The sequence below is a fragment of the Archocentrus centrarchus genome, chromosome 24 (genome assembly GCF_007364275.1).
Source record: "Archocentrus centrarchus isolate MPI-CPG fArcCen1 chromosome 24, fArcCen1, whole genome shotgun sequence".
Lineage (NCBI taxonomy): Eukaryota > Metazoa > Chordata > Actinopteri > Cichliformes > Cichlidae > Archocentrus > Archocentrus centrarchus.
In genome coordinates, this window is record NC_044369.1 from 12,287,285 (window position 1) to 12,314,784 (window position 27,500).

At 39.7% G+C, this 27,500-nt stretch overlaps 1 protein-coding gene across 1 annotated transcript in view; it reads left to right on the plus strand.

Annotated features, from left to right (window-relative positions):
* Nucleotides 1–27,500, plus strand: part of lpgat1 (lysophosphatidylglycerol acyltransferase 1) — a 130,980-nt gene that overhangs the window by 61,548 nt on the left and 41,932 nt on the right. Inside the window, 3 exon segments of the mRNA XM_030722034.1 lie at nt 19,142–19,240; nt 19,243–19,259; nt 21,977–22,072. Coding sequence (XP_030577894.1) covers nt 19,142–19,240; nt 19,243–19,259; nt 21,977–22,072 — 212 coding nt within the window.

Sequence of the window (27,500 nt, forward strand, 5' to 3'; positions counted from 1 at the left end):
TTTGAGTAGTTGCAACATAACGGTGACATTGTGGAAAGTTGGTTGCAAAATAACCAGAACACAACAGAATGCAATGCTGCAGTAATACAAATGTATTTTACTAACGTTACTATGACATCATTATCAAAGTTTGAGTAATGTTATTTTAATCTAACTTTTTTTTTTTTTTTTGTGCATTTTTTTTAAATCTCACTCTGTTGTTTACCTCAGCTGTCAGTATGCTGGGTGTCCATGTTTATTTACTCTGGAGGAGGCTGTAAAACTTTGTGAAAGGAGTCAAATGAGCCAGTGAAGCTCACTTCTGTCTGATGACAGCGATACTGACCTGAGTTATTGAGGGTATCCTGAACTTCTCTGGAATAAATAAGCATGCTTGTTTGCATATGTTAGAACCCTGACTTCAGGAAGTGATTGTTTTTAGAGATGTTGGTTGTTAAATGTTTGGTGGTGTTTTGCTGAGAAACTGACTTGTTCAGACAGCTTTAACATGTTCTACAAAATGTGAATATCTGGAAATAATTGCATTAAATAAACTGTACAGTGCGCAGTCCTGGTTGTCTTTGTATATGTGAGAATCTGAATCTTGCGTTCAAGAGTACAGGGACAAGGATGAGTTGGTTTAATGCTTACTGTACCCCTCCCCACACAAAACTTCTCAGCTATAGTTCCCTGCATTGTCTATGGGATCCTTAACTGTGGACAGTGGATACAGTGTGATTTTTTGCTCTAGTTTTTGTCCAAGTTCACAGCTTTGGACATTTATAGTCCATAATTTTTTTGTTGTGGTCTATAAATGTTGTAGCCTGATATCAGGCTACAACATGAATCTAATGTTTGAAATTAACACTGATACAAAGCCACGCAAATATGCTAGAGTCTTACAAATGGAGCAAAGCAAAGTAAAAACTGTTAAGCACCTTCATTTGTGGTGCAGCAGTCATGCTTCAGGAAGCTGAAAATGAGCAAGGGCTGGTCGTTTAAAATGTTTCTGCTGCGGCGAGCAACTTGACAATGGTGTTAGTCCCCAGCTTCCCCCCAAAATGTTGCTGATGGCTAATAGTTGGTCCTGCTCAGGGTTTTTCCTGACTCCAAACGGGCCTTTGGGGGTGACAGTGCATGTAAACATGATTAGTCTGCATATAGTTAAGGCAAAGAGTCTGTAACTATACCTAATTGAAATCTGCGCTGTCTTTGTTGTTATTTGGGATATTTGACAAACAAAAAAAGTGTTTTTAAGCTTTAATAAATTACTTAAAAAAAAATTGAAGTCCTCTCATTGGACCACTGGAAACCCGTTCCATGCAACAATGCCAGGTCAGTGAAAAAGGAAAGGCCAGACTGATCCTGGCAGATTCAGACCACCCACTGACCACCCACCCAATGAGTTTAGGTTGCTGCCTTCCAGATGCAGTTTTTACACTACTGGCTGTAGAGCAAATTGCCCTTAGGGGATAATAAAGATCTTTGAATTGAATTGAATCAAGTATCAAACATTTGGATGCAACAAGTGTTGCAGCATTTGCTGTAGATGCATTATAGAGTCACCTTTTTAATAAACACTCATTTTGCATTTTTTTTTTCCAGTAATCAGCAGAAGGTTGCTTGGCAATTATTTCTAACAATAAATTGATCAGGTAAGCCATGTTTTAAGAAACTGCTAAAACTCTGGGTTCTCTTATATGTGAATATTTGCTGTTTTTCTGTTGTCTCATATAATAAGCTGATTGTTTTGGGGTTTGGTCTCCCAGAACAAGATACTTTTGTCCTTTTATTTTTTTTTTATTTTTTGTCCATTTATCCGCCCAATTCATGTGAAGGGGCTTTTCCCAGATTTTGTACAGTATCCATAATCTGCGCCATCATGACCTCACAAAATGTTTTTTTTTTTTTTTTTTTGGCCATAAGTCAAGATTTATGATAAAATTTCACATAAATGTTCATTTGGATGGAAATTAAATGTTGCATTTTGGCTGAAGCATTCAATGTGGTGATTTTTATTTAAAGCAATTAATTGACAGTATATTGTTAAACTAGGATTCTCCGTAGCTGCTTGCTTGTTTTTATTTATGATGATCAGGACTGATAAGTAAATGTGATGATGGAGTGCGATGCACATTATAATTTGGAGTCTGTTCAGGCTGAGTTTAAAGTCCAGAAAGTCTAGAAATGTGTCAGGGAGTATTTTCTCACAAATGAATAAGCTGTTCTCTTGGTTAACTATCACACATGATGGATGTTGCATCACCTCCTCTGGAGAAACAGAACAGTGGTGCTTTGTAGATACCATGAATCATTTTATCAGTAACAAACACTGCCATTAGGATGTCTTTTCATCCCGGGGGTAGTTTATATGAAATGATAATTCTGGAGATTTTCTCACAGAATTTCAGGCAGTAAGTGAAGGCTGAGGGTTAAAGCAGCTGTGCTACTATGAGGTGAATTCACTCTTAGTCTCTGTTTATTATTTACTGTTTTTTTAAAACTTGGCACTCAACCATGAGCTGCTTTCTGCATTTTTTTCCCCCCCTAATTAATGCACGATCATGGGAATTTTTAATGTTTACTTATTCTTTAGCTGATAATTATAATTGAAGGCATACTGCAGTATTATAGACTGCATGAAGGCACCCCTCTGCAAAAAGGTTAACCTATGAGAAATGATTAACTAGATTCTTGTAGCAGACAGAGAACTGATCTGTGATTTCTTTTGACCAGAGGTTTCAGAACCCATTTGTTGTCTAATAGTCATAGTTAGCGTTGAGGAAATGACACAATATTGGAGTTCACTGTTGTTGAGGCACTGCACAGTGATATATGTTTAAGTGCTTCATCCATAACTTTTTTTCCTCAAAAACTGGCTGGCACTGTCTAGGCATTAACAGCTTTACCAGTGCTGCTAGCTGGTTCTTAGCTGGATGTTGTTCAGAGTGCACAAGAAGTTCATAAAGGTATTTTGTACCTCCATCCTGCAACACCTTATACATAATCGAGAGGGTGTGATACATCACTGAGGATTGCTCACCCTTTATTTCATCACTCGACTCGAAAAGGTGTGTCCTACTATGCTACACTCTTACAGGATGTATCACAAATTATCAGGGCTTGGATTTCAGAGCAAGAGTCAGACATGACTTAATCTATTACAGAAAAAAATTAAAATTATATTCTAAGGCATTCTCTCACAATTGCAGCGATCTAATAATGTTCAGTACAACTTTTGCACCGGAGTGGAAGTCCTTGCTGGTAGCACTGTAGAGGTGGGTGCTTGTAGCCTAGCCCCTTGGCCCTCTTAGCACCAAGGGGCTAGGCCTTGGCACCCTCTGATGGTTTGGAAACTCTAGCTTGGACACTGAGACAGAACCAGAAGGCATGCAAACGTGGGTTGCAAGGTAAAACACAAATCTACGTCAACTGAAGGAAGAACCAGATGCCATGAGGTCAAGCAGCAGTTAATAGTGAAGCTGATTTTTAATGTTAATCTTCAGGATCCTCAGACACATAACAGTAAGGAAATTCAACTAGTGACGTTTAATTTATTATTTAAATAAGGGAAAAATTAGACTAGTCCAAAAGTAAAAATGTCATTCTGAAAACATGGAAAAGGTTAACTATTAAGCATACAGATTTGTCTTGTTCTTCATGTTTTAAATGTTGCTGTGGCTTTTTGTGCTGTGTATGACATCACACAATATGTCAAATTTGCTGAGCGTCATTGGTGTTTGCAGAACTGCAAAAACTTGCTGGTTCAAGCAGCTGTCACCTTGCTCGTTTGCAACTTTCCATCACAGAGAGAAGGGGGCGCTGTCTTTTGTGGCTGTCTTTTGGTGCATGGATAGTGGTGGATGATGATGATGTGACATCAACAGGTGACTGCTGTGTGGCATTTGCATGTTCTTCCTGTGCCTTTGTGGGCTCTCTCTGGGTACTCTGGCTTCCTCCTACAGTCCAAAGATGTACATATGATAGATAAATTGATAATTCTAAATTAACTAGGTGTGAGTTCTAGCCTTCCCTCATACCCTGAATTGGATAAGCAGAAGAAAATGGATAGATAAATTAACTAGCCTTTTTTGGTACCAAGTACTGAGGTCAGCACCATCAACTAGCCTAGCAGCAACAGTCCAAACTCCAGAGACACGTTTCAGGCTAATGGGCTCAGAGCATATCAGTGTCTCAAACTTATGTTGAAATGAGTTGTTTGAGTTTGCTGAAGTGCAGAGGACAGGAAAACAATGGAGCAGCATGCCATGAAGCCAAGAGAAAAAGAAGCCACCAAATTAAAAACACTGATGCACCTCAGTGAGATTGCCTCTAAAAGGAGAAGCCGAGAAGAAATTGCACCATTGTTTTTGTTGAAAGAGAATGACAAAATGCAATCTGAGGTCAGGAATGGAAATGTAAGACCTGTAATTAAACTCATAAGAAGGATTCACACCAGAGTGTGTGAATCCTTCCTATGAATTGTGTACTTAAGCTCTTGCAGTGAGCATGTTTCTTTAACATTAAGGTCCACAACTATGAGTACTATAAATAAGGTTCATTATCAACTCTGGGATCATGTGCGTGTTTGTGTTCTGCTGATGCTCCTTTTACAAGCTACAACATGTTTTGTCCTTTTTTGTGTGCCGGTTTATTTTGTGTCAGCAGAAATAAAACATAGATGTACTCTTTATAGCCACAACAAAGAATGGGTATTATAATTCATTAGGGCCACTTTTACAGGATAAATCTTGATGGCCAGAACCTTCAAATGTGAACCATCCTGCTACTAAAAAAAAAATATGTTGGACTGTTAACAAGACCACCTCAGAAAGCCTCCAATATCTGAACGTTACTGCTTAGTGGAAAGTCGTGTTGTGGTTGGTTGGTTGGTTGGTTGTTGAAAGCATTGTAACTGTATTTGGTCTGATCAGACTATCACCCTCCCAACAGGTGCAGTAAATCAGTGGGATTACGTTTTTCATTCCATGTTGTGTGAATGGGTGGACTGTCTGACCTGTGAGATCAAAGGTGATGACTGAACATGCAGATATTGTGCACTTGTTTGCGTCCATCACTCTTTGATCACCAGGAATATGATCTTTCCATGAGAAGCAGAGCTGCTTGGTTGCTTGCATCCGTGTATACAAAGTTGAGAGAGTGGACTGAATGAAATCATTCATAATTGGAGTGCATTTCATTTCAGGCAAGGTTTGCATGTCTCTACTGTATATTGCACAATGAGTGATAAATGTGGGACAGTAGTAACTGTAAAGCTGCACTTTCAGCTGCCCTTAGAGTCATTCCTGGGGATTTTATTGGCTCAGTCACTTATTCCGGGTCACATTCAGGTGTTATTGGCTTGTCGCGTGCAGCTTCACAGTGAGTTTTTATAATAGCCTCCATCTAACAAGGTACTTCTGCTGCTACCTTATTTCCCAAGGGGTTGCCACAGCAGATGGATCTGCATCTTTGATTTGGCACTGATTTCATGGCCTTCCTGATGCACCCCTAATACAATTGTATTTTATCTAGACATTGGTTTGTTACACAGAAATCAGCAAAACTTGGTGACGCAAAATGGAAATGTATACTTTATTAGACTTGGAAACCTTTCAGCTTTTCTTTTGTATCAAGGCTTTGTATCAAGTTTGGAGGATGTCATAGCTGCTAACACCAGCACATTTTCTGTATTTGCCGTAGTTTTTGACTTCAACCACAAAGTGTAGTCGAGTGAGTTGATGATGATTGAAAAGCTGAGGGAATGGTGCTTTTCCCAGTGGCTTGTCCTCTAGTGTTAATGTTAGGCTTGGATTTGTTATAATAATTAGATAAATTACTTAATCAATAGGAATTCAATTTGGAAACGTTTATGTTAATCCTGTTTAGAGTACAAGCAAAAATGTCAACAAAATTCAGAAAATATAGATGTGACTATATGCTGGCTTTTACTGTCTGATTATGTTTGGTTAATGGAAAGCTCAAAAGTCAGGCTGGCCTTTCAGAAATGTTGATTGGGGTTTTATTGCTATGTACAGCCTATACCAGGGTAGGCAATTTATTTTCCCAGGGGGCTACATGTGGAGGGCTGCACCAATAAGCTAAACTTAATTCTGCTCAGTATTCATTTTCTCTTTACAAACTGCAACTGGTGAGAATAGATGTAACGTATTGAAAAAATGTTAAATAGGCATAGTAAAATTACCAACATTTGATCACTCTTTAATTTAAATATTCCCCAAAACAAATGCAAAAAAATGTGCATAGACTTTCAACTTCATACAAAGGACTATTACTATTTTGTTTGTAGCTAAATTATTTAATCTGCGGGTTTTTTTTTTTTTTTCCTTTTAATTTTCTGTCTCAGTGAGAGAAATCTAGTCTGTTTTGGACTTGAACGAGTGCATTAAAGTCAGGTTCAGTGTGAAGTGGAACTGCTAAGGGTAGTCACATCAACCTCAAATACAAGATCTGTCTTCGATAAGTATCTGAGAGCTCTGAAATGTCCTTGGGTTTCTTTTCGCAAACTCTTGAATTTGTGTTCTCAGCTCTCGTACTGTTTTTAGCACTTGGACCAGACAGCCATGTGGCAGCTGTGTGGTAGCCTATGTCACCGTGTTCAGTCTTAAGTCCTTTACGCATTTAATGCGTAAAATGCGTGAAAATATTTTGTGCGTTAAAAATATCTTTTGGACTCGCCTGTTCTAACGCAGCCGTTAACACCGACCATGTCATTTCACAGGCTGAATTTATGGCATTTATTTCTTTGGCTCAAGTTCAATTTTTCTGACTTTCGCAAGCAAATAAACTGATCTGATCAATCAGAGCACTGCATTTAGCAACATGTGAGCTCATAGCTCAAAATGCGCACTCATACACTGAATATACAGTGATGTGGGAACAGTAAAAAAAACACTATTTTTCCTCAGACACACAGCTAGACCCTGCTCTGGGTCAGTTGTCTCTCTGAAATTATTTCTCTGCCTCCTCAGATGTGGTCCCATCTCTGGCAACAAGTGCTTAAATTGTCTCACTGATAGACTGAAATATGTGTGAAAGTGGCCGTGATGCAGCTTCAACTCCGGGATCAAACCATGAAATTCTCCCTGCTGCTTTCTCATGAGAGCTGGTTGAACCCGAAAATCTCTGTTTCTTCCTTCTCTTGTTTAGAAACACGAGGACCTGATTACATCATCACTTGATGTCGACTGCATTTTTTTTCACAGTGTGTTTTATGAGGATAATGTAGTTGCAAAACGCAACATATTTGGTGTGTATTTAGGTTACACAACAAGTTGACATCGTGTTGTTTTTTCGCAATGCGTCCAGTGTGTAAAACATCAACAACATGGTTAATTTTTAGCACTGACTTACACAACATCTCCTACATACAATGCAAAAATACCAGTTTCACTTGTGTTCATTTCAATCTGTCTTACATCTACTACAAAACTGAATTTTTTTCCTGTCAGATTTGGACAACCATTGGCTGTAACACATATCAGTTTGTCCCATTTTAGTCTCAGTCCTTACTGCCCTAGTCCCTTTCATTGAGTGCATAGCTGCCGCGGCTTCTTCCATAATCTCAAAGTCTTTTACTATCTCATGTACAAAGATGAGTAATTGGGCTGTGTCACAGACATCACAGTTCTGGTCTAGAGCCAAGGAGGAAAAAAAGGTCTATTGAAGTTTATCAACCTGTCTCTGATGGGGAGTTAATCAAAGAGTGTTTGGTGGCTGAAATGGAGAGGCTGCATAATGTATACTTACTTACTTTGAATTCTAAATTCCCATTGACTTCCTAATGGCCCGGTCAGGGACAGCCAACAGGCCCAGTGGCTGTACAATGCCCAAGTCTGGCCCAGACAATTATTCTTTTATAGAGACAATAACACGCTGCTGATGATGATCTATTATGTTGTTTCTCTGAATAACTATTCAGACTAAGATGCTTTTGTGCTGATAGAGGAGTTCAAGTGATTAGAGGCTTGTAAATAAGCAGTTAAAAGGATAGTTTGGATATAGTCTTCTCCAAATATTCTCTCTAAAAGCACAATTATAACTGGGATTTCAGTATTCCTGTACATGTTATGGCACAGGAGTGAGTGTTTTGGGTTGTCTGAGCAGTAGGCAGTGGACGGCTGGAGTAAAATCACTCTGAAGCCATAACAGAAACTGATTTTCATTTGTCAAAGCCTCCGTACACCCACGGAAGTGTTAGCAGTTTCTTGGCTGATTAGACTTGTTCTCTGACTGTGTGGGTGTCCACAGATCATCTTTGATGGACATTTCCTCGACTGTCTTGAACTATATGTGTCGGACCTGTTAGGCTGAGACAGCTTTGCTCTTTTCAGGATTTGATCAACCTCCACTGACGTCAGTCTTTGTCACCATTCTGTTCTGTTTGATCTCAACATTGCTGGTATTTTGAGTCATTTATCCTGATAGCTAACAAGGTCTTTGTGATGGATAATCAGAGGCTAAAAAGAAATGCATGTAATGAAAACACTGCTATAGAATTCACTATAAAGACAAGTGTGCATTGTTAAAAGCTTTTACCTAGAGAAACAATTCTTTTGGCATCTTGGCACCACTTTGGTAAATGTTTAATGCTTGTAGTGCATGAAAACACACTGTAGGTTTAAATGGATTTGGAGTCATGTCTTGTATCATGAGTGAAGCAGTGAACCAGAGTGGAATAATAGCCCTGCAGCTCCGGGATCAGTGGGAGAGGGCGATAGCATGAATGGAAATTAACATCTCTTTTGTTCTGAAGCCCTGAAACATGTTTGCATAAGTGGAGGCTGACGTTTAATCCCCTTGTGTACGAAGAGACTCGACTGAATGAACATCGTTCATTATGTGCATTAATGTCAATATGTTGTGATACAACAAACTTTTAGAGCAAAATGATGGGGTCAGATTGGCTTTTATTGCGAATACGAATTTCCAAGCAATTTATGAGACTCCACGTCCCTTTTTTTGAACTGATATAGAGACCTTGATAACGGGATTTAACCTTGTCACATACTCTGTTGGCTGTCTGTTCTTCACATTTAGAACATTATCTGGACCTGTATTATAAGGACGGTGTTTGTGGGATGACTGTTTACCTATCTGGTAGTTTGATAATGTCATTTTATTTCATCCCTCAACCTTCAGGGTAATGTTCAGAGATGTGACATCATTGCTGCGGGACTTAGCACACAAAGAAAAGACTAAAACATTGTTGTAGTGTCCCCAACTTAAACTATATTCAGTCATGAATATATCCTGACCTGTCCTTTTGGGTTTTTGAGGCAGAGTATGATGATAATTGGATTGTTGAAAGCAGCCTCTTTGTTGTTGGATAGTCATTTGGATGGTGAGGCTGTGTTTCCAAACTCTACTATTACAGACAACAATTCGAGGAATACCCATGGCATGCTATGGAGCAGCCATTCCTGGAATCAAGACTGCCGCAGCTCAATTTGAAATCTGAACTTTTCAGCGGCCCACATAAACCTGATTGTCAGATAAAGCTTTGTGTTTTTCACTGATTCAGTTTGATATTTGCTTTTTTGAGGGTTAATATTTTTTTTTAATTAAAAGCTGTACTTAAATTGCTTGATAGTCAGGCATTTTAGTTCCTTTCCGCCATCGACAAAATATGTTTGCTTGTAAATCCTATGGCTGTGTTTCATTGGTTCTGTTTTTTTTTTTTTTAATGTAAATGTATGATAGCAAATCCGACCAAACTATACATTTGAAACTAAAAGTTAAAAATGTATTTGTCAATTATTTTCTGGCTCGCCTACACTATCTTCCAAGGCCCGGTTTTTTTGTTTTTGTTTGTTTGTTTGTTTTTAAAGCAGTTTGATATTTGGGGTTTTGCTGAACTGTCTCAGCAGTTGATGGATGGATGGAAATCCATCCATGTTCTTGGTCTTGCTATTAGTGTCTTAACACTCAGTTTTGTTAATAAATGGAGAACACATGTTTATTCAAAAGAAACTGTGACAAACTATGTAATTAAAATGTTTTACAGTTAAAAAATAAACTTAAGTGCTCTCAGGTGCCCAAACTAATTTTGTTTTTTGGGAGGGTTTTTTTTTTTTTGCCATTTTCTTGTGTGTTCATTCACCATTAGAAAAATATGTTATAAGCTAATGAGTCTCCATTTAATTGATTACTTCAGGCTATGTCATCAACCTACACCAGTGTTTTTCAACCAGTGTGCCGCGGCCACTAGTGGTGCCGTGGGAGATCATCAGGTGTGCCGTGGGAAATTATCCAGTTTCACCTAATATGCCACGAGTGTCTGTGCTGTACTACTGACTGGGAGCATAATCCTGTAATACTCTTCCATATCACTAGACTAGATAGCAGCAGGGTAGCGAATTGCATTGTACATAGAGACAAGAGAATGAAGCCGCGTTTCCATACGGAACAACTCTCCGCGATTTGACGGCATCTCCATTAGAATCAGGTCCACTTTGCCGGTCCTTTCCGTACTCACTCACCCGAGGGTCTAAGCAATCCGAGGCGATCCAAAATATGATGCGGAGGACAGCATGCCACTGATTGGCCAGGGAGTGTCTTCACTAGCGGAGGCATGAGAGCAACTCCTTCACCAGAATCATTTTTAAAACCCGACAGCAAGAAACTGAGGCACGCAAAGCACCGGTTGAATGCCCAGACCAACAGTTCTCAGCGGTAGTGTTTTAACAACATGAGAGCCATCTGAAACACACACACAGCATACATATTATAACTATACTGCCAGGCGATCGCGCTACTAGCCGAACAGCTGGTTAGCACAGAGCCTGAGGCGCTGATCAAAGGAACTTTGAATTACCGTAATAACGCCGTTTGTCCTATTGGAAAAATTCAAACAGTTTCTGAAAGCTGAGAAACGGCACTTCACGAACCAACATAGAGTTATTACTGTGGTGTTATTACAGTAATTGTTGCCGTACCTCCGTAAACGGCGGCACGTCTGAAGTACACTGAGCTGAATTATGACATGTTTGGTGGTATAGGGTTATACTTAACAATAACCTTCATCCATTAAAAACATTGTACGGGGGACTTATGCATGATGATGATATTAAACTGGCATTAGCTGAGAGCTTGCCTCTTTCAGGTATTGTTGTGTTGTGTTATTCCTGGTAATAGAATGCTTTTGGACAGAATTAATGATACTGATAAATTTTTATGACCTTTCATGTTCTTGTAAATCTGTAATTTTGGCTTTAGTTGAGTACTTCAGCTAAAGCCACGATGATAATTAAAAAAAAAAAAAAAAAAAAAAAAAAAAGCTTTTGTTCAATAATGACTATCTAGAGAAATTAAAGGTTGTAACTGGGTTTGCCAATAAACCCAAGGAAACCTGTTATTCAGTTCTCCTTTTCCCTCTCCCTGCTTTCCATGCAGGTTTCCCCAGGCGAAAGAGTACACTCCTGTCTGGGCCTGTTGTCTTTCATTTCTCCTGTGATGGAGGAAGAGGCCAGTGGGGACTGGCAGATACCCTTGGGTGATGAGCTTCATAGTCAAGTCACTTCCTACCAGCTCCGCCTCATTTATTTGATTTTTAGTTGTGTATAGTTAGTTTTTAGTTATAGTTATATTTTTAATTTCACAAAATCTGCTGTAAAAGGCAAGATTTTTTAATCAATAAGTGGCTAGATTTAATTGGTAGCTGTCTAACATACTTATAACAAAAATAACTAATTGCAATTTTTGCCATAATCATGCAGCCATACACGCCAGTGGAAAGCCACCTTTGTGAAGGAGATGTCATTATAACCTTGCCAATTATCTGTCCTCTACAGAGAGAAGGAAGTATAAGGATGGGCAGGCAAGGTCAGCGTACACCGTTTAGCTGACCATAGATACCGGATTAGACATTGTGCCTGCAGCCTGGCTGTCATCATGCCGTGCAAACTGTGTCATCTCTCAAAGACAATTTCCCTAATGTATTCTATCTGACAGATGACCCATCTTTGTGATATCACTTATTCGCCCGCAAAAATAGGGACTTCAGCAAGCATGAAGGCATGCTCCTTATGAATGACATTGCCTTCAGGGTACGTACACCCCATATACCGATGTCACTGTATCACAGATATGTCATTTTTCTCAAAGTATGCAGTTCATTTCTGTGTGCACGAGGATCGAGCATCTCATTTGGAGGTGAAACAAAGCCCTAATTGAACATGCTAATAACTAGACCCATTCAGTTCTTTATTCGATCATTTCTGACCCTCAGTGAGATCTTCTAATGAGGGTGTGAAATGCAAGGACATTAAAAAACACCATTGGCAAACGCCTGGAACATACAGTATGTTAGAGAAATATAATTCAGCAGCTACTGTAGTGCTGCTGGTTATGCTTTGTATTTTCTGTATTTACCAGGGCTTTAATAATCTCAAATGTCTGTTTACACTGGTCGTCTTTAATGTTACTAATAAACAGTAACGTGGAGGGAGCTTCCTCAATTAAGTGTTTCTGGTTGTTTATAATTGCAGCTGCAGAGTGACTTCTTTGCTGTCTGCTAATGAAGTGCTTAATAAGTTGTGCATTGACACTACATGACTAAATCTCTTTGTGAACATGCAGAACAGCAAGTAGCAGGTACAGTCAAGGTAAAGAAGTTAAAATTGAAAAATGTAATTAAAGTGACAAGGTAGTAAATTAGTGAGTCATGGATAAATGGTTAATACTGATGAGTTGCTTTAATGTTTTTTTGTTTTGTTTGTTTTTTTTAATAGAGGAACCAGAGCTGTGCCAGCTCAGAGAGCGCATAACCCATGTTTATATAGCTATCATTTACAATGCATCACGTGCAGGCAAGCATGAAGTTACTGTTTGGAAAAGAGGAAGGCTGGAAGGATACACTCAATATATGCATATGTGGCTGTGCAGGATGGGCAGGTTGTGGTGTGCAGCTTTATCAGAAACCACTCATGTGGACGACATATGAGTGACATAATTTGTCACATGAAATGGGAATTATATTCTGCAGACATTATGTGGCGCGTGTGTAGTGTAGTGTTTCCATTCAAGTCTGCACACAGCGTCACACTCTTGATCTTATTATGAAATTTATAGGCCAAAACAAACTAAAGCATATTCACAAATGCTGAAACTGTAACACCTTCAGGGTTTGGCACTTACAATGGTTAAACTTGGGGTTATGAGGCTTGGGAATGCATCAAATGTCCTTACAAAGATAGCCAAAAAATAAACAGGCCTCTTACACACGGAGTGGAGCAGGCAGTGGTCACTGTAGAGCAGTGATTCTCACTGTATGTGGCTCGTCAAACTGGTGGTGGTGCAGGGTCATGAGAGGCGGTGCTCAAACACAGAACAAAGAAATTCACCTCTGTTATGTCAGTACAGTATAGCGACAAATCTAGCGAGCTTTTCTGGTAACTTTTTGTTTTGGAGACAGCCGTGAAAGCCGAAATCTGTAGATTAATTTTCACAGATTTTGTACATAAGTCTGTTTTGGTAACTGCCTGGTACATGACACAATGAACAGATTTCAAACATTTTGTTTCAGGGACATTTTATTTGGTCAAATAAATAGAGTCTGGGATAAATGGATAATTGAGAAGACTTTCAGTTCCATTTGAATTTATTTTCAATATAGTGGAACATTCAATGAAGGCTTCCTCTAAGATGCAGCTCACAGTGTTTAGCAGCCACTTGCCAGCTTGTGTTAGGAAAAACTGAACTCATTCTGATAACCCAGAGACACAGACCAAAGAAAAAACGGGGTTTTTTGTGTGTTTTGCTCGGTTGCAACTCCAGTTATTCCAGGCTGTTTACAATTATTAAAAAGTTGATTGAGTTGTCTCAGGCAAAGGAGGAGCTGTAGATGAAGTTTGCCACACAAATTTGTGTGGAAAAATTGCACTGCTGTTATATTGTCAGTTATCAGTTAGATGTTAGATTCAACTCATTGTCATTGTGCGCGCAAGGCACAACGAAATGATCGTTCCAGATCACTCATACAGAGACGAGCATCTGCGGTCATGCAGCCAGAGGCCGGCGCTACCGTTAGGCAATGTTGACTGCTCTACCAGGATTACTGACCGATCCCTTTGAGTAATTTCATTTGAACAAGAATGGTTTGGTCCATTTTCAGATGAACATGCTTTCCACTTTTGTCACCAATTGTGACCAAAAAAACAAAAAAACAACCCATTACGATTGATGGTTTTGTAATGCCTTCTTGTACACCTCTTGTGTAATAACTTCCTGTATTTATCCACATGGCTTCTGATTAATGTTGAAGTGTGTGTGTGTGTGTGTGTGTGTGTGTGTGTGTGTGTGTGTGTGTGTGTGTGTGTGTGTGTGTGTGTGTGTGTGTGTGTGTGTGTGTGTGAGAGAGAGAGAGAGAGAAGATGCACAGCAGTAGCAAGAACAAGATAGTTTTTATGATAAAGCAATGTGAGCTTCCCCTTTTAAACCAAGCTAACACAAACACCACATCATGTTGTCTCTTGTCTGGAAGCTACACTGTGTGCAGAAATGATCATCTCAGCTTCTTTTATTGCTGCTGAACTAGCATGTTTCTGTATCTTATATCGCTCTTGTATTACATTGTGTATTTGACATTCCAAACTAGAATTCACACATACTTGAAAATCATGAACATACCTGTGTGCGACACATGAGAGAGGACAGGTCATTCCCGACCCTATTCTCCTGACATTATCTGAGGCTCTTGTGTGGGGAAAAAATACTCTGCTGCGTCTATTTCCCTAACGTTTGCTCCTCCACAGACAGGAAGAGCTCACTCACTCTGCACCCTAAAGCCTGACTGATGCAATATTTGCAATACACAGATCTGGTAATGGTCAGACCAACCTCAGGACTATGAGGATCAGAAGTAAGCTACTGCAGCCCAGCCGAATCTTTTCCCTTCTTTGATGCTCTTTTAATGTGCAAAGCTGCTGAAGTGTGTTTAATGTGGAAAAGAAGCTCTTGTGTTCTCGTGGAGGGCTACTGGTTTTGCCTCTTATCTTAATGAGCCACGTTTCCTCATTGTCGGAGCTCCATGTCAGATACAGGTGAATGTAGTTGAAGTAGCCCTTATGCTCTGTATAGAGGCCTGACAATGTAAATCAGAGAGAGATCCCTCGTGTAGCTGCTGACAAGCAATGGACATTGTTGGGCTGATGGCACTTGTCAGGTAGAAACACTGTATTATTTAGAAACAGTAGCAAGTCTATAATTTAGTCTTATAGTAAAGGCCTGTTTAACAGTCATGCTGGTTTGTAATTATCCTAGATCAGTAAGGGATACATGGTTAATTATCTTTTTTTTTGTTTGTTTGTTTGTTTTTAAATTTGGTTTAAATCTATTTAGCTTTATATTTTTTTTTCTTATGTATTCAGTTTGGTTTCAGTTAGTGGATATGCTCTAGGTTTAATTGTTTAATGTTTAGTTTCAGTTTAGTGTTTTTATCCATCCTGTTTATATGAAGTTGAGTTGCAGTGGCAGCAGCTAAGCAACATATTCCAGGCTTCCTCCTCCCTAGCAATATTTTCCAATTCCTCCAGGGGAGGGGGATTTCTTTGGATGTCCTCAGTCCATCTCTAAGGTAGAATGACGCCATGCTACAGAAGAAAACTCATTCGGCTGCTTGTTTTTGCAAACTCACCCTTTTGGTTATTACCCAGATCTCAAAACCATAGTTTGAATGTGGATTGACTGGTAAATTGGAAGCTTTGCCTTTGACTCAGCTTTCTTCACAGTGACAATTCAGTACAACGCTTGCGTTACTTGCCGACAGCACACCAATCTGCTGGACCGCCTCGTGCTCTACCTTCACCTCACAAGAATATTCGACTACTCTTCGAACTCTTCTCAGATGACTATGCATAGTTGTGTTACACTTGATGTTAGCCTGACCTGCCACAGTTTGCACTCAACCTTGTTTCTGGTTATTTAAATGAATCCCACACTCGGTGTGGTGGTTAACGCATTTGCCTTACAAACATGGGGGGGGCAGTTGCGTCAATAAGGCCATGCAGTGTAAAATCTGTGCCAGATCAAACGTGGATCCATCTGCTCTGGTGACGCCGTGGGGAAATAAAGGAGCAGCCAGACGTTTTGACAGATTTGCGTGTTTTTCCTGTTGGAACAGCAGTATCTCATCTCACCAACTCTGAGACTTTTTATCATTGTGAGGCCCAGTGGTCAATGTAGTAGTTAGTTATGCATTTGATTTTAATTTTTGTGCTCAGGAAAGGTTCTAGGTGCATTATCGCTGCCTTTGGCAGCAGTAGCTGATTACTTCCTTCCATGTGCCAGTTGAAAACAATGGAAATATATATTTTGGCCAAAAAAACAGTTACAGCATTGTTGGATTTTTTTTTTCCTTAATGCAAATATAGAAAAATCATGTTCATTCCTAGGCCAGTGTGTTTTGATATTAGGCCAGGTCCTGACTACACAAGTGAAAAGTTGTGGTTATTGGTGCTATGGACATAAGATCATGAACAATAAATGGCTGATCACTTCTGGTGTCTGTATAACTATTTCACTTTAATATTTTATTGATTCAGACTTCTTCGTCACTAGCTGTGACAGCTGGCAGTAAAGTCATAAAATGAGATGAGTCACATCGCCATAACATTTAGTGGGATCATGATAAGAATAGTTCTGTCGATAGATGAGACCTGGATGCACCTGTGTGTACCCTGCTTGATGTTTCTGTACTTGGCCCGAAGAACTGCAGCTTGCAGCTATATTTTGCTTAGTCTTATTTTTATCACTTTGACGGTGAACAAAGGCCTGGTTCCCTTCAGACGTACATGGATGCCTTATGTGGCTTCACTGAGGAGGGAAGGATTATTTATGGACATGCAAATAAGCCTCAGCTCTGTAACAGGATGTAGACCTAACGTTCTGCTTATCCAAATGAAAATATTATTTCAGTCAGGGTGTTCCCATACGAACAACAATGTTGTCTGTTGACATAAAGCCCGATGATTATGTGTGTTAGAAATTGCTGTGTTTTTTGGGGGGTTTTTTTGTTAAAAATAAAGTAACAGCTCCCCCAAAAACAACATGATTATGCTAAGATGTTTTATGCTGTAAGATAATTTAGGTCCTTGTTGGGAAAATGAACACATAACAAAATAAAATCAGATTCAAAATGTCCATAAATAAGTTAGTTATATTCCTTTTCATGTTGTTAACTTCTTGTCATTTCTTTGTTGCATTTTCATACATCTTATGCCTGCATGAAACCACATATGACAGCATACAGTGTGCAAAACAAAATTTCCATGATTAAAGCAGGATTTGAAAGTCATCCTTTTATTTTTCTTGGGCTGTTTCCTCTTCTTTGCTCAGAGCAGTCTTTAGAGAAAGTGACTACCACTGTTTCCTAAAACTCACTTCCCTCATTTTGAAACCACAGGCCAACAGTTTGTTTACCTTCAGGTCAGATGAATATGCATTTTCGGTGATGACTAATCCAGCACAGAGAAACACACAAAATCCCACTGTACATGATGTAATAATCCAAGGCACCTCTGGAGGTGGTCTGAGACCCATTTGGTCACATTAACAGCACAGTGTAATGTTTATACAGCCCACTTAGTGTGAATAAACCTTCGGAACCAGGCAGAGAGGGTATGCAAATCAGACATGTGGCCCACAGTTTATCACGGTGCTGAAATATTTATGGAATTATGAACAAGAAACAACAAAGGATGCATTGTCTGTCTTTAAACCTGAAGTATAACTACTAATACTGACACCTACATCTGTTGTAGCTGTGTTGGTAGAATAAAACGCCTATCTGGCTCCCTCAAGCTTAAAGTAAGCCTGTTGGCTTAAATAAGATGTTTTTGGTTCAGCTATGTATTTATTTCTCAGCTTAATACCTTTAAATGCTTAACAGTTTTCACTGAACGTTGATGGTCTGGAAACAAACCAGGAATTTCAGATGGATTTCAAAACATTCAGTTTCTACTTAGTCATTCCAAACTGCAGCAACTGAATGGAAAAACTTGTGGAAGATACAGTTTGCAATTGTCTGGCTTTTTTTTTTTTTAAATTGCATCTTTGGCAAAGATATTTATTTGCTGTGGTTTCTATGTATTAGTTTAGACAAGTGGTGGCAGTGTGGATCAATGAACACGATAAGTGTTAGACTTCAGACACAAAGGCCTAGGACTAGTTGCAGATCATTTGGCAACCACTGTTTTCTAGAGAAAACAGTGTATTTGTGTATTTCCTAACCAGTAGGTGAGCAGCTGCTTAAAGTGGCTAGTTGAAATATGCAGTGCTGCACTGAAAACTTCCTTGTGATTGCCTTGGTTGCTAGCAGATTGCCGTGGATGCCCACAGTTTGTGTGGAGAACACCGACTTGCCTGCAAAAACTCACTATTTTCTGAGTGGTAATGAAAATGTGAAGCCTGTGACACAAAATGCAACCGTAATGTTTGCCTTCAAAGTAAATTTGCTGCAGCGTGAGGCACAACTTTTACTTTGAAGGCAAAGTTCTCCATTTCTTTTTCAAGTTTTACTACCACTCAACTAGTTGGCAAGTGCTTGCAGACAAATCTGCATCTTCCATGCAAACTATGGGCAATTGGTGACAGTCTGCTAGCAACCAAAGAAATCTCAAGGGGCATTTGTGCAGCATCCTTTTTGTGAGCAATTTCACCTGGCGACAGACAGCAACCTTCAGCAATCACTCATCTACACTCAGCTGGGAAATGCACATTTTTCCCCAGAGGTTGGCAGAGGGTCAGAGGACTGTCCCTAAGCCTGTACGACCTGGGGAAACAACAAATTAATCTTAAATAATCTAATTTACCTGGCTTTCAGCTCTTCATCCCACAGCATTTAAACATAATTTGAATAAAACTGATCACCCACTGATGGAGAGAAGGAAGAGAGAGTCTCAAGAGATCGAAATTCGAGCAACACTTGAAATAAAAGAACCTCCATTGCAAGGCAGATAAGCCCTGGCAGAAAATACATTTTTACAGTGATGTTACACTGCAGGCATACAGGAGGAGGTTTAGTGAACACCACCTAATGTAAATACAAACTTTGTTTACATAAAAGCTCTAAAGGTTTGAAGGCTATTACTTTAACAGCACGTTTGATCAAAATGCATCTGTCTTTTTTGTTTTTGCCTCATAGTAACAGAATGGGGTGATGACGTGCGGCCCATCTCTGAGGAGGAAGCGATGGTCATCGTCAACCACCAATCAACAGGAGATGTGTGCACGCTCATGATGTGCTGCAAGACAAGGGAACGGTAAGAAAGGACGGGAATGGGTCTTCTTCCTGTGTCCCCTTTAGGAAAGTGTGTGACACTGTTAAGGATTTACTGTCAACATCTTTAAATAAGACGTTTGGACCTGCAGGCTGTTCCTGTAAGAACAAACATGACTCTGAAAACCCTCTCAGCTAAAATTGTTTATTTAGAAACATAATTCTGTCTCAGTTCATCCTTAAGCATTTCCCATTAATGTGGTTATTGTTGCTTTGTGGGTCATGCCCGCTTTTGAAGACTCCACCTCTGATGAAAGCAATGACTTGGCAAAGTCATGTACAATGGGGTGAATGCAGCTTTGTAAAAGAGTGTTGTATTTATTTATTGAAATGATAATGTATGATTATGACCCATAGCAAACACAAGAGTCGAACACTTTGAACAGCCATTTTACTTATGGTATTTGGGATCTCCTACTGGGAGGTTATCAAAATGATACTAGCTAATTTCTATGTTTATACTGAGTCAGATTGTAAAAAATTGTTTTAAAACGTGAGCTCATACGAGACATTCATTTATTGTACACTTTCTTTGGGACTTTTGTTTGCCTCTGTTTCTATAATGGCAGTGCAAAGTGAATCATTAAAGCTGTGTTTCCATACGGAACGACTCGGCACAGGTTGACTTGGCTCGCCGACATGACCCGGAGAACCAAAATGCGACCATCAGTGGCAAATATGCCAAGGTCAAATAAAAAGGAATTATTCTTTAAGGCTGTTTATCAAATAGCTTCTTTCGGCTGCTCCCTTATTCACAAGGGGTCGCCACAGTGGATGGCTCCACGTATATTTGATTTGGCAGATTTTTGCGCCGGATGCCCTTCCCAGCACAAGCCCCAAGGGATTCCCGTCTCATCCTAATCTCAAACTGGGGATAATTTTGTGCGTTTGGTGGATGTGTTGGTGCGACTTTTTAGATTTCTCGAGTGGGGAAATCTGACTTAAAAACTAATGCCACGCCCTTGCATCATTTTTCAATATGTTAATAAATTAACCAGATAACAGGACATTAACCCGTTTCCCTTTTTTTGCCATAATTTTCTTTGTAAATGCTTTGATCCTTTGCTCATACCGAGGCTGCTGACTCGTGGTCAAGCTGATGGATAAGTTTAATTTTAACTACTTTCCTATGTTAGTGTCTTTAAAATGTGCATGTTCAGCTGGGTGAGGGTGATATAAATATCTGATTAGGTTTGTTGTTGTGAATGTTTTTGTGGTAGTCCCCTTGCAGTTTACTTTGGCAAACGTTGTGTTTTCACTTACAGTGAGGAGCTTGTTAGTGTGTGGCTGTGAGTGTCCATCCGACTATTTGCCAGTGCTGCTGTGCACATGTAAAGGCACGTGTGAAATGGGCCAGTTTGTAACTGGACATCATGAGGCTAACTGGCTGGTCACCGGTCAGGACCGAGGTTGCTGGAAATAGGCTGATTCTGGTCCCTGGCCTGTCAATCAGTCCGTCTCTAGTTAAAGATGAATATTCCAAGTGGCAACTTGGGATTTCCCACGTTAAATAGAACACAGCATTAAACTAGGTATGTGCACTTATAGTTAAGTGTTGGTGCTCTTTCTAGTTGGAAATTTTACATGCCAGATGAAAAATAAGTATATAACAGCTGCATGAACCACTGAAGTTCTGCTGTTCTTTGATGTAGAAAATGAGCCGTTGTATACAATTCAACTGTGTTAACAGTAAACTGGTATATAACCAGTCAAATGGCGCAATGTGTTGCCACATTCAGCACAGGCATGTGGGCACTGCTAAAGTTAACAATTATCAACAAACTAATCTAATGTCGTATCCATGCAACATCATGCACGGTGCAAAGTGCCACACATTTCAGCGACATTTGAAGCACGATTTGATAAGCAAGAACGTAATTTGAGGACAATGTTTAACCTTTAGTGTGCTCAGTTTTGTTTTTTTTTGTTTTTTGTCTTTTAGACAAGCTTTTTTTTTTTATTGACTTGTAGCTCAATTTAAGGAAAAGTTCCCTTTGAATTCTTAGTAGTGATGTTTAGTGAATTCCAGGGTTAAATGTTTTTATAACTACCTGCTGTTGTTCTCAGTTAATGCTTTTGCCCATTTCATGCTTTGACTTTTAATAGCGCCAAGGGGGAAGGTGTTTATTAGTTGTTTGAGAAGGAGCAATAGTGATGGGAGTGTGCAGAGAGTCAGATGCTGGCTGCCTTGCATTCTTTCACACTGATCACTATAAACAGATTAGGAAGTTAAATATCAATGCATATCTATTTCTCCATTTTTAATAGTGTTAATTTTAGTGAACATATGTTTAATTAAAGACATGTCCTGCGTTCTTATCGGACTCATGTAGTTGTCTAGCACCATGAAATAAATGCAGATTAGGGGGCTGTTGTGCTGCTGCTGTTGTTGTTTTTGTTTATGTTGTGGGTTTTGTTTTTTTTTTTGGTTTGTTATGGCTGAGGGCTGGCATTGGATCGGGTCTGCCGAGCTGCACTGCACAAACATGATGACATGATCCGCCTCAACAACTGCATCCCTGGCCCACTTTATCGTCTTAGCATTGTAAAGACAGTAAGCCAAAGCCACGTGGGTGCAGGTCATGAGAATGGAAATGCTCATAGGGGCAGCATCAGTTTGTGCTACTGACATGCAACTGTGTTTATTATTCTTTGTTTTGCATAAATGATCATTGAATGGTTTTTTTGTTGTTGTTTTAGGTGGTACGGAAAATGATGTGGCTGATGGACCATGTGTTCAAATACACCAATTTTGGCCTAGTGTCCCTGATCCATGGAGACTTCTTCATTAGACAGGTAAGTGGCCCAAAGTCCAGAGGTCTTAGTATCTTTGTTTTTGACTTTCTTTAATGCATTTTTTTATTTGTTTCTTTTTCTTGGTTGTCAGCATTAACACAGTCTGCTTCACATTCTTAGCCCAATTTTTTAATTGGCATATTATCCTCAAAGCCTGCAGAAATGCTTTTTGCTGGAGGATAAAAGTCTATTTTCCCTGACTTGTCAACACCTTGTTTTTTTTCCCCTAAGTTCTGAGCTTTAAGTCACAACCCATCTCATTCAACCACAGCTACTAGAAGCCTGTTATTTCTGCGCCCTCCATAAGTGAAGCTGCTATCCATCTGTTTGTTCCAGCTGGACAGCAGATATGTGAGCAGGCCTTCCTGCAGCCATGGTGACCCGAGAAGGGGAAAATGTCAGTGGATAGTGGTGTGGGGGAGGCCTGCTGAGACCCTCTGGGTCAGACTGAAATCCTTTGTTGTGGGGGCAGCTCAAGCAGAGCTCTGACAGGACATCCTACAGGGCTCTGACTGGCCAGGGAATTCCTGGAATATCATGCAAGTTTGAGAGGTTAATTTTAGGCAACACTGATTTGTGCTAGATTCATTAGTGTTTCACAAAAATGGATCCACTAAAACAAAGCCAATGTAATATCTCATATGGCTAATATAGCAGTATAGTGCAAAAAAGTCTTATGATTTCAATAGTTTACCTACAAAATCCAGAAAAAAATAAATGGGGCAAAAAAGATTAACACACTGTTTTTTGGCGTTAATGCACAAGACATTTGCAGAGAAATATTAAGGCCTGTAACACTGCAGGGCTTCTATCAGTGTCTGATGTGTCAAGCCATTTTTTTAAAATCCCATTTTATATCCCAAACATACAATAATACCTCTTTAACAAGATGAATCTCAGGAAAACCCATTAAGCAGAATCCCTTTTTCAGGACAGTCATATCTAATGCATCTCAGGTAAACAGAAAGATGAAGAGCGGATTTACATTATTGGCCAAGATACTAAGATGATGATCCAGGAGGATGTTAAGCCATTTCCACTGAGTGTATATAAAAGACAGACATACACACTGTGTCATCATTCATTGGTGGTGGTGGCAGCTAATCAGTAATGACTAATAAAATACTAGAATTAAAAAAAAAATAATAAAGGAAATACTTCTTGGATGATCTTTACCAAACAGTAGCTATGTTATTTGTCAAGGTTTAATAAAATTAAAATGGGTAAATAAAAAAAAAAAAATAACCGCCTGTACAGTTGTTATGAATGAGGAAATTGGCTATGGAGACAAAAATCAGGCTTTTAAAATGCAAATTTCAAGTCAGGTGTTTCAACGCGGGAGTAGTTGGAGATTGGCTTGCTTTTGAAGGAACTGCAGTTCCTGACGTGTTTATATTAGTGCCACAATTTCCAAGTTTTTACCAACAAATGGGACATGAGCCTCTTGACCTCACAACCATGAACACCATGAGAGAGGACCGGCTACACGAACTCACAAGAGACAAACATCAAGCACACACACTCACGTTTAAGAGAGTCAAGCAGTCGCAAAGAAGGCACAAGAATACAACATAGCTGCAACAGCCTGATGAACTGTTGCAGCTATGGTAACATCAATGTTACCTAGATATAGTGAGTCATGACACATTAAGTACTGACCTGAAATTACATTATTTTGTGACTAGAAATAAACTTTTTTTTAAAGCTTGTTTTAAAGACAAAACAGATTTTTTGTTATAGGCATTCAGTCATGAAGTGGAAAATTATATGTTCATATTAATCACTCAGACTACTTTGGCCCTGTGTGCCAGAATGCACAGGATTTGAATAAACATTTATCACTGGTTTAAACAAACATTTGTTGCCTTGGATGTTGGAGATCAGCAGATGTTTATGTCCACTGACTTTTTCTCAGTGAAGTGAAACAGGACTCGCTGGAGCCAGCTCCAGCAAAGTCTTGGAGGTCATGACTTAATATTAAATGAAAGCACTGCCGAGGAGTCTGTGTTGATCAACATTTGTTTTGTTGAATGAAAAAGCTTCCACACTCATCACGCTTATCATCCTGTTGCTGCACTTCTGAGCTGAGCAGAAACACCGCAGCAAGAGGGAATTAAATTTTTTTAGGTCATGAAATGCTTTGCCGCGGAATTTCACATCATGCGCCGTGCCAAGGGTGAAGCACCCTGAACCCGCTAACAGCCAGACAGGCTGTGGTGGGAAGTCTTATTTCTGCCGCCCTCGTCTCTCTGCGGTCCCCTCTGGCATTCCTGCGCGTGCCTTCTTGACATCCTTCCTCAGAATGCTTCACACAGCCACACAGCAGACCAAGCAGCTGTCCTGGCCACCCTGAGCATCTGCTGTCCACTCAGGCTGCCAGACGTGTCTCAGACATTGTTATGCAAAACACAATGCACCGTTCTTTAATGGCAAAAACTCAGTTATAAGGACACCTCAAAATGACAGTTCTTGTTTTTAATTTAATGATGTAGATTCACAGAATACATGAAAAAAACTGCACAATGCTCTTGATGTGTTTTTCCTACATACAGGAAAAGAGGTTTAACCAGACCCAAAATCTCCCATCCCTTTCCAATGCTTTAATGATTTTTTTTTTTTAATTTTGTCTTTTTTTTTTTTCTCAAATGGTCAGAAGTACCGTATTTTTCGGACTATAAGGCGCTCCGGAGTATAAGTCGCACCAGCTAAAAAATGCATAATAAAGAAGAAAAAAACATATACAAGTCGCAGTGGACTATAAGTCGCATTTTTGGGGGAAATGTATTTGATAAAATCTGAGACCAAGAACAGACATTTCATCTTGAAAGGCAATTTAAAATAATAATGGATTAAAGAATAGGCCGAACAGGGTTACGCCTACAGGATGTCAATGTAACACATTCAGCTACATGAGGTGTTGTGCGAAATTCTGTTCCCCTGTGAAAATCTGTTCCCCCTGTTTCGGGAGAGTGAACTGCAGTCAGAGAGGCGTATCCGACAGTCTTCACGGCGCTTCTGATCAATTTCTCGGTAAAAGTCTTTTACAGTGTTTATTCCTCTCATCAAGAACAACAACTCCTGTGAATATGAAAACATTGCTCTTTATTTGCCAAAGTTACACGGGGGAACCAAATATTTCAGCCATCCAAAATATTGTGTTCCCCCTTCATGACATGGGAACAAATTAATTTACGAGCAAGTCTTTTACAGCGTCATTTTACCGAGAAATCAATCAGAAGCGCCGTGAAGACAGTCGCATCTGCCTCTCTGGCTGCAGTTCACGCTCCCGAAACAGGGGGAACAGATTTTCACGGGGGAACAGAATTTCGCACAACACCGGTTCACGAAGATGTCAAGTGGCTGGAGTATTTTGGGTAATGTGTTAATAATTTCACATATAAGTCGCTCCGGAGTATAAGTTGCACCCCCCACCAGACTATGAAAAAAAGTGCGATTTATAGTCCGGAAAATACGGTAACAGGAAAATTGTGCAAATTTCTGTCAATTAACAAATTATCTTTACTGTATATAGCAGTGATCCTCAACATATTGACTGATCAAAGTCAAGGGGAGAGCCACAATATCACCCCAAGTCACTCAAATAAACTTTCTCTGCTCATCTTGTGAGCACCGTACGTTTTTACTCGAAACACCCATCACTGATGTGGTTGTCCCCTCTCCAACATCGTCATGTGGATTTTTGTTTTCTTCTTCAAATTCCTGTGACCTATTCCAGAAAGCAGATTTTGCTAATAACTCTGAGTTTGTTAACCCTAAAATGAGGGAATCTCGGGTTTTCAGTTCCAGAAAGAGCCAACTGCAACTCTGAGTCAGTTACCATGGTAACAGACTCTGTGACCCTAACCTGGCAGGTTTTATCCAAAAAACTCGGAGTATCTCTCTGACTCCGCCTCTCCTGCTGCACCTGAACCACCTGTCTGACACTCCCATTCATTTCCTCCTTCATAAAGTTGCTGCAAAGCAGTCAGAGGAGCGAATTCATCTGCAGACATTTATGTTTCTACAAACACTGAAATCCCAGTTAGACGTTAGTTCATTATTTTTGTACGTAACATGAAGCTTTTACAGTCATTCACTCGTCAACAGGCTGTAAGGACGGAGACAGCGATGATGTCACGGATTTATAATGAGCGCAGCTGTCAGACTGTCAGTCAGTTCCTCTGAAACATTTACTGTAGTTACTGCAGCGTCACTGTTACATCACACTGATCTGGATGAAGCTGCTGACACAGAACACACTGTGGATGGAAAAATGTCCGGATCCTGGAGATGATGTGAATGAGTGAAGATGAGGCTGAAATATTGAAGACTTGAAAACTGAACTTAATTGATTTAAAGTGACTTAAATTATGTCATTTTGAAGGTCACGTTGTCTGAAATTCAGAGTGTGAATTTCCACATATTTTCCACTGAAAATCACCAAAATCGCTGATCATAGGCTCTATAACGCATCCGCAAAACGTTGTGTCCGAGTCGACCCGCGCAGGAAGAGGATCCAAATGGATCAGGATCACAGATTCAGACGCGATCAGGTCCAGATCCAGTTCAGGCTCCAGTTATTTTGCAGCTCATCCAGTCTGGATCTGTTCATAATGGCTTCATCTTCCCGACACGATCTGCATTCTTTAATTAAAATGCCTCATCCTCTCAAAATGTACTGAAATATTTAAAATGTATAAAGCCGAGACATTTGTCATAGCATGTTTGCCAGCTGTTCTGGAACGGGAAACTCACAGTTGCCGATCTCAGAGTTGATCAACTCAGAGTAGGTTTAGAAACTCAGTTTGTTGAACATGCTTTCTGGAATAGGCCCCTGATCTTCACTATTTCTCACGTCTGTTTTTTGTCTGTTTGATTATAGATTGCTCCATTCTGCGCAGTGACTATATTGCGCTAGCTAGCTTGTAGAATCACCGCTGCCATGTAGCGCTCTGCTGTCCCGGTGTGGCTGCGGCGGCGTGCTGTTGGAAACAGTGTCTATGTTGCCAGTTTCCACAGTATCCCCATTTGGAACCAACTTTAATTGAGGCCAAATGAGAAATAGAATGCAAGTGCATGGAATGTAGAGTGCATTACATCTTTCTGTAGCGTGCTTTAAAAATGTATTGGTTCTGCAATATTGTTGTAACCAGTCACGAGAGCCACCAATAAAGCATGGCGAGCCGCGCAATGAGTATCCCTGGTATATAGTGATCATAGTCTCATGCACATACATTGTAAATGATAAATATATATATATATATATATATATATATATATATATATATATATATATATATATATATCTATATAATATATCTCTATCTATCTCTGTCTGTCTCTATATATCTAGTATGTACTCTATATATATGTCTGTCTCTCTCTCTCTGTCTGTCTCTCTCTCTCTGTCTCTCTCTCTTCCTCTCTA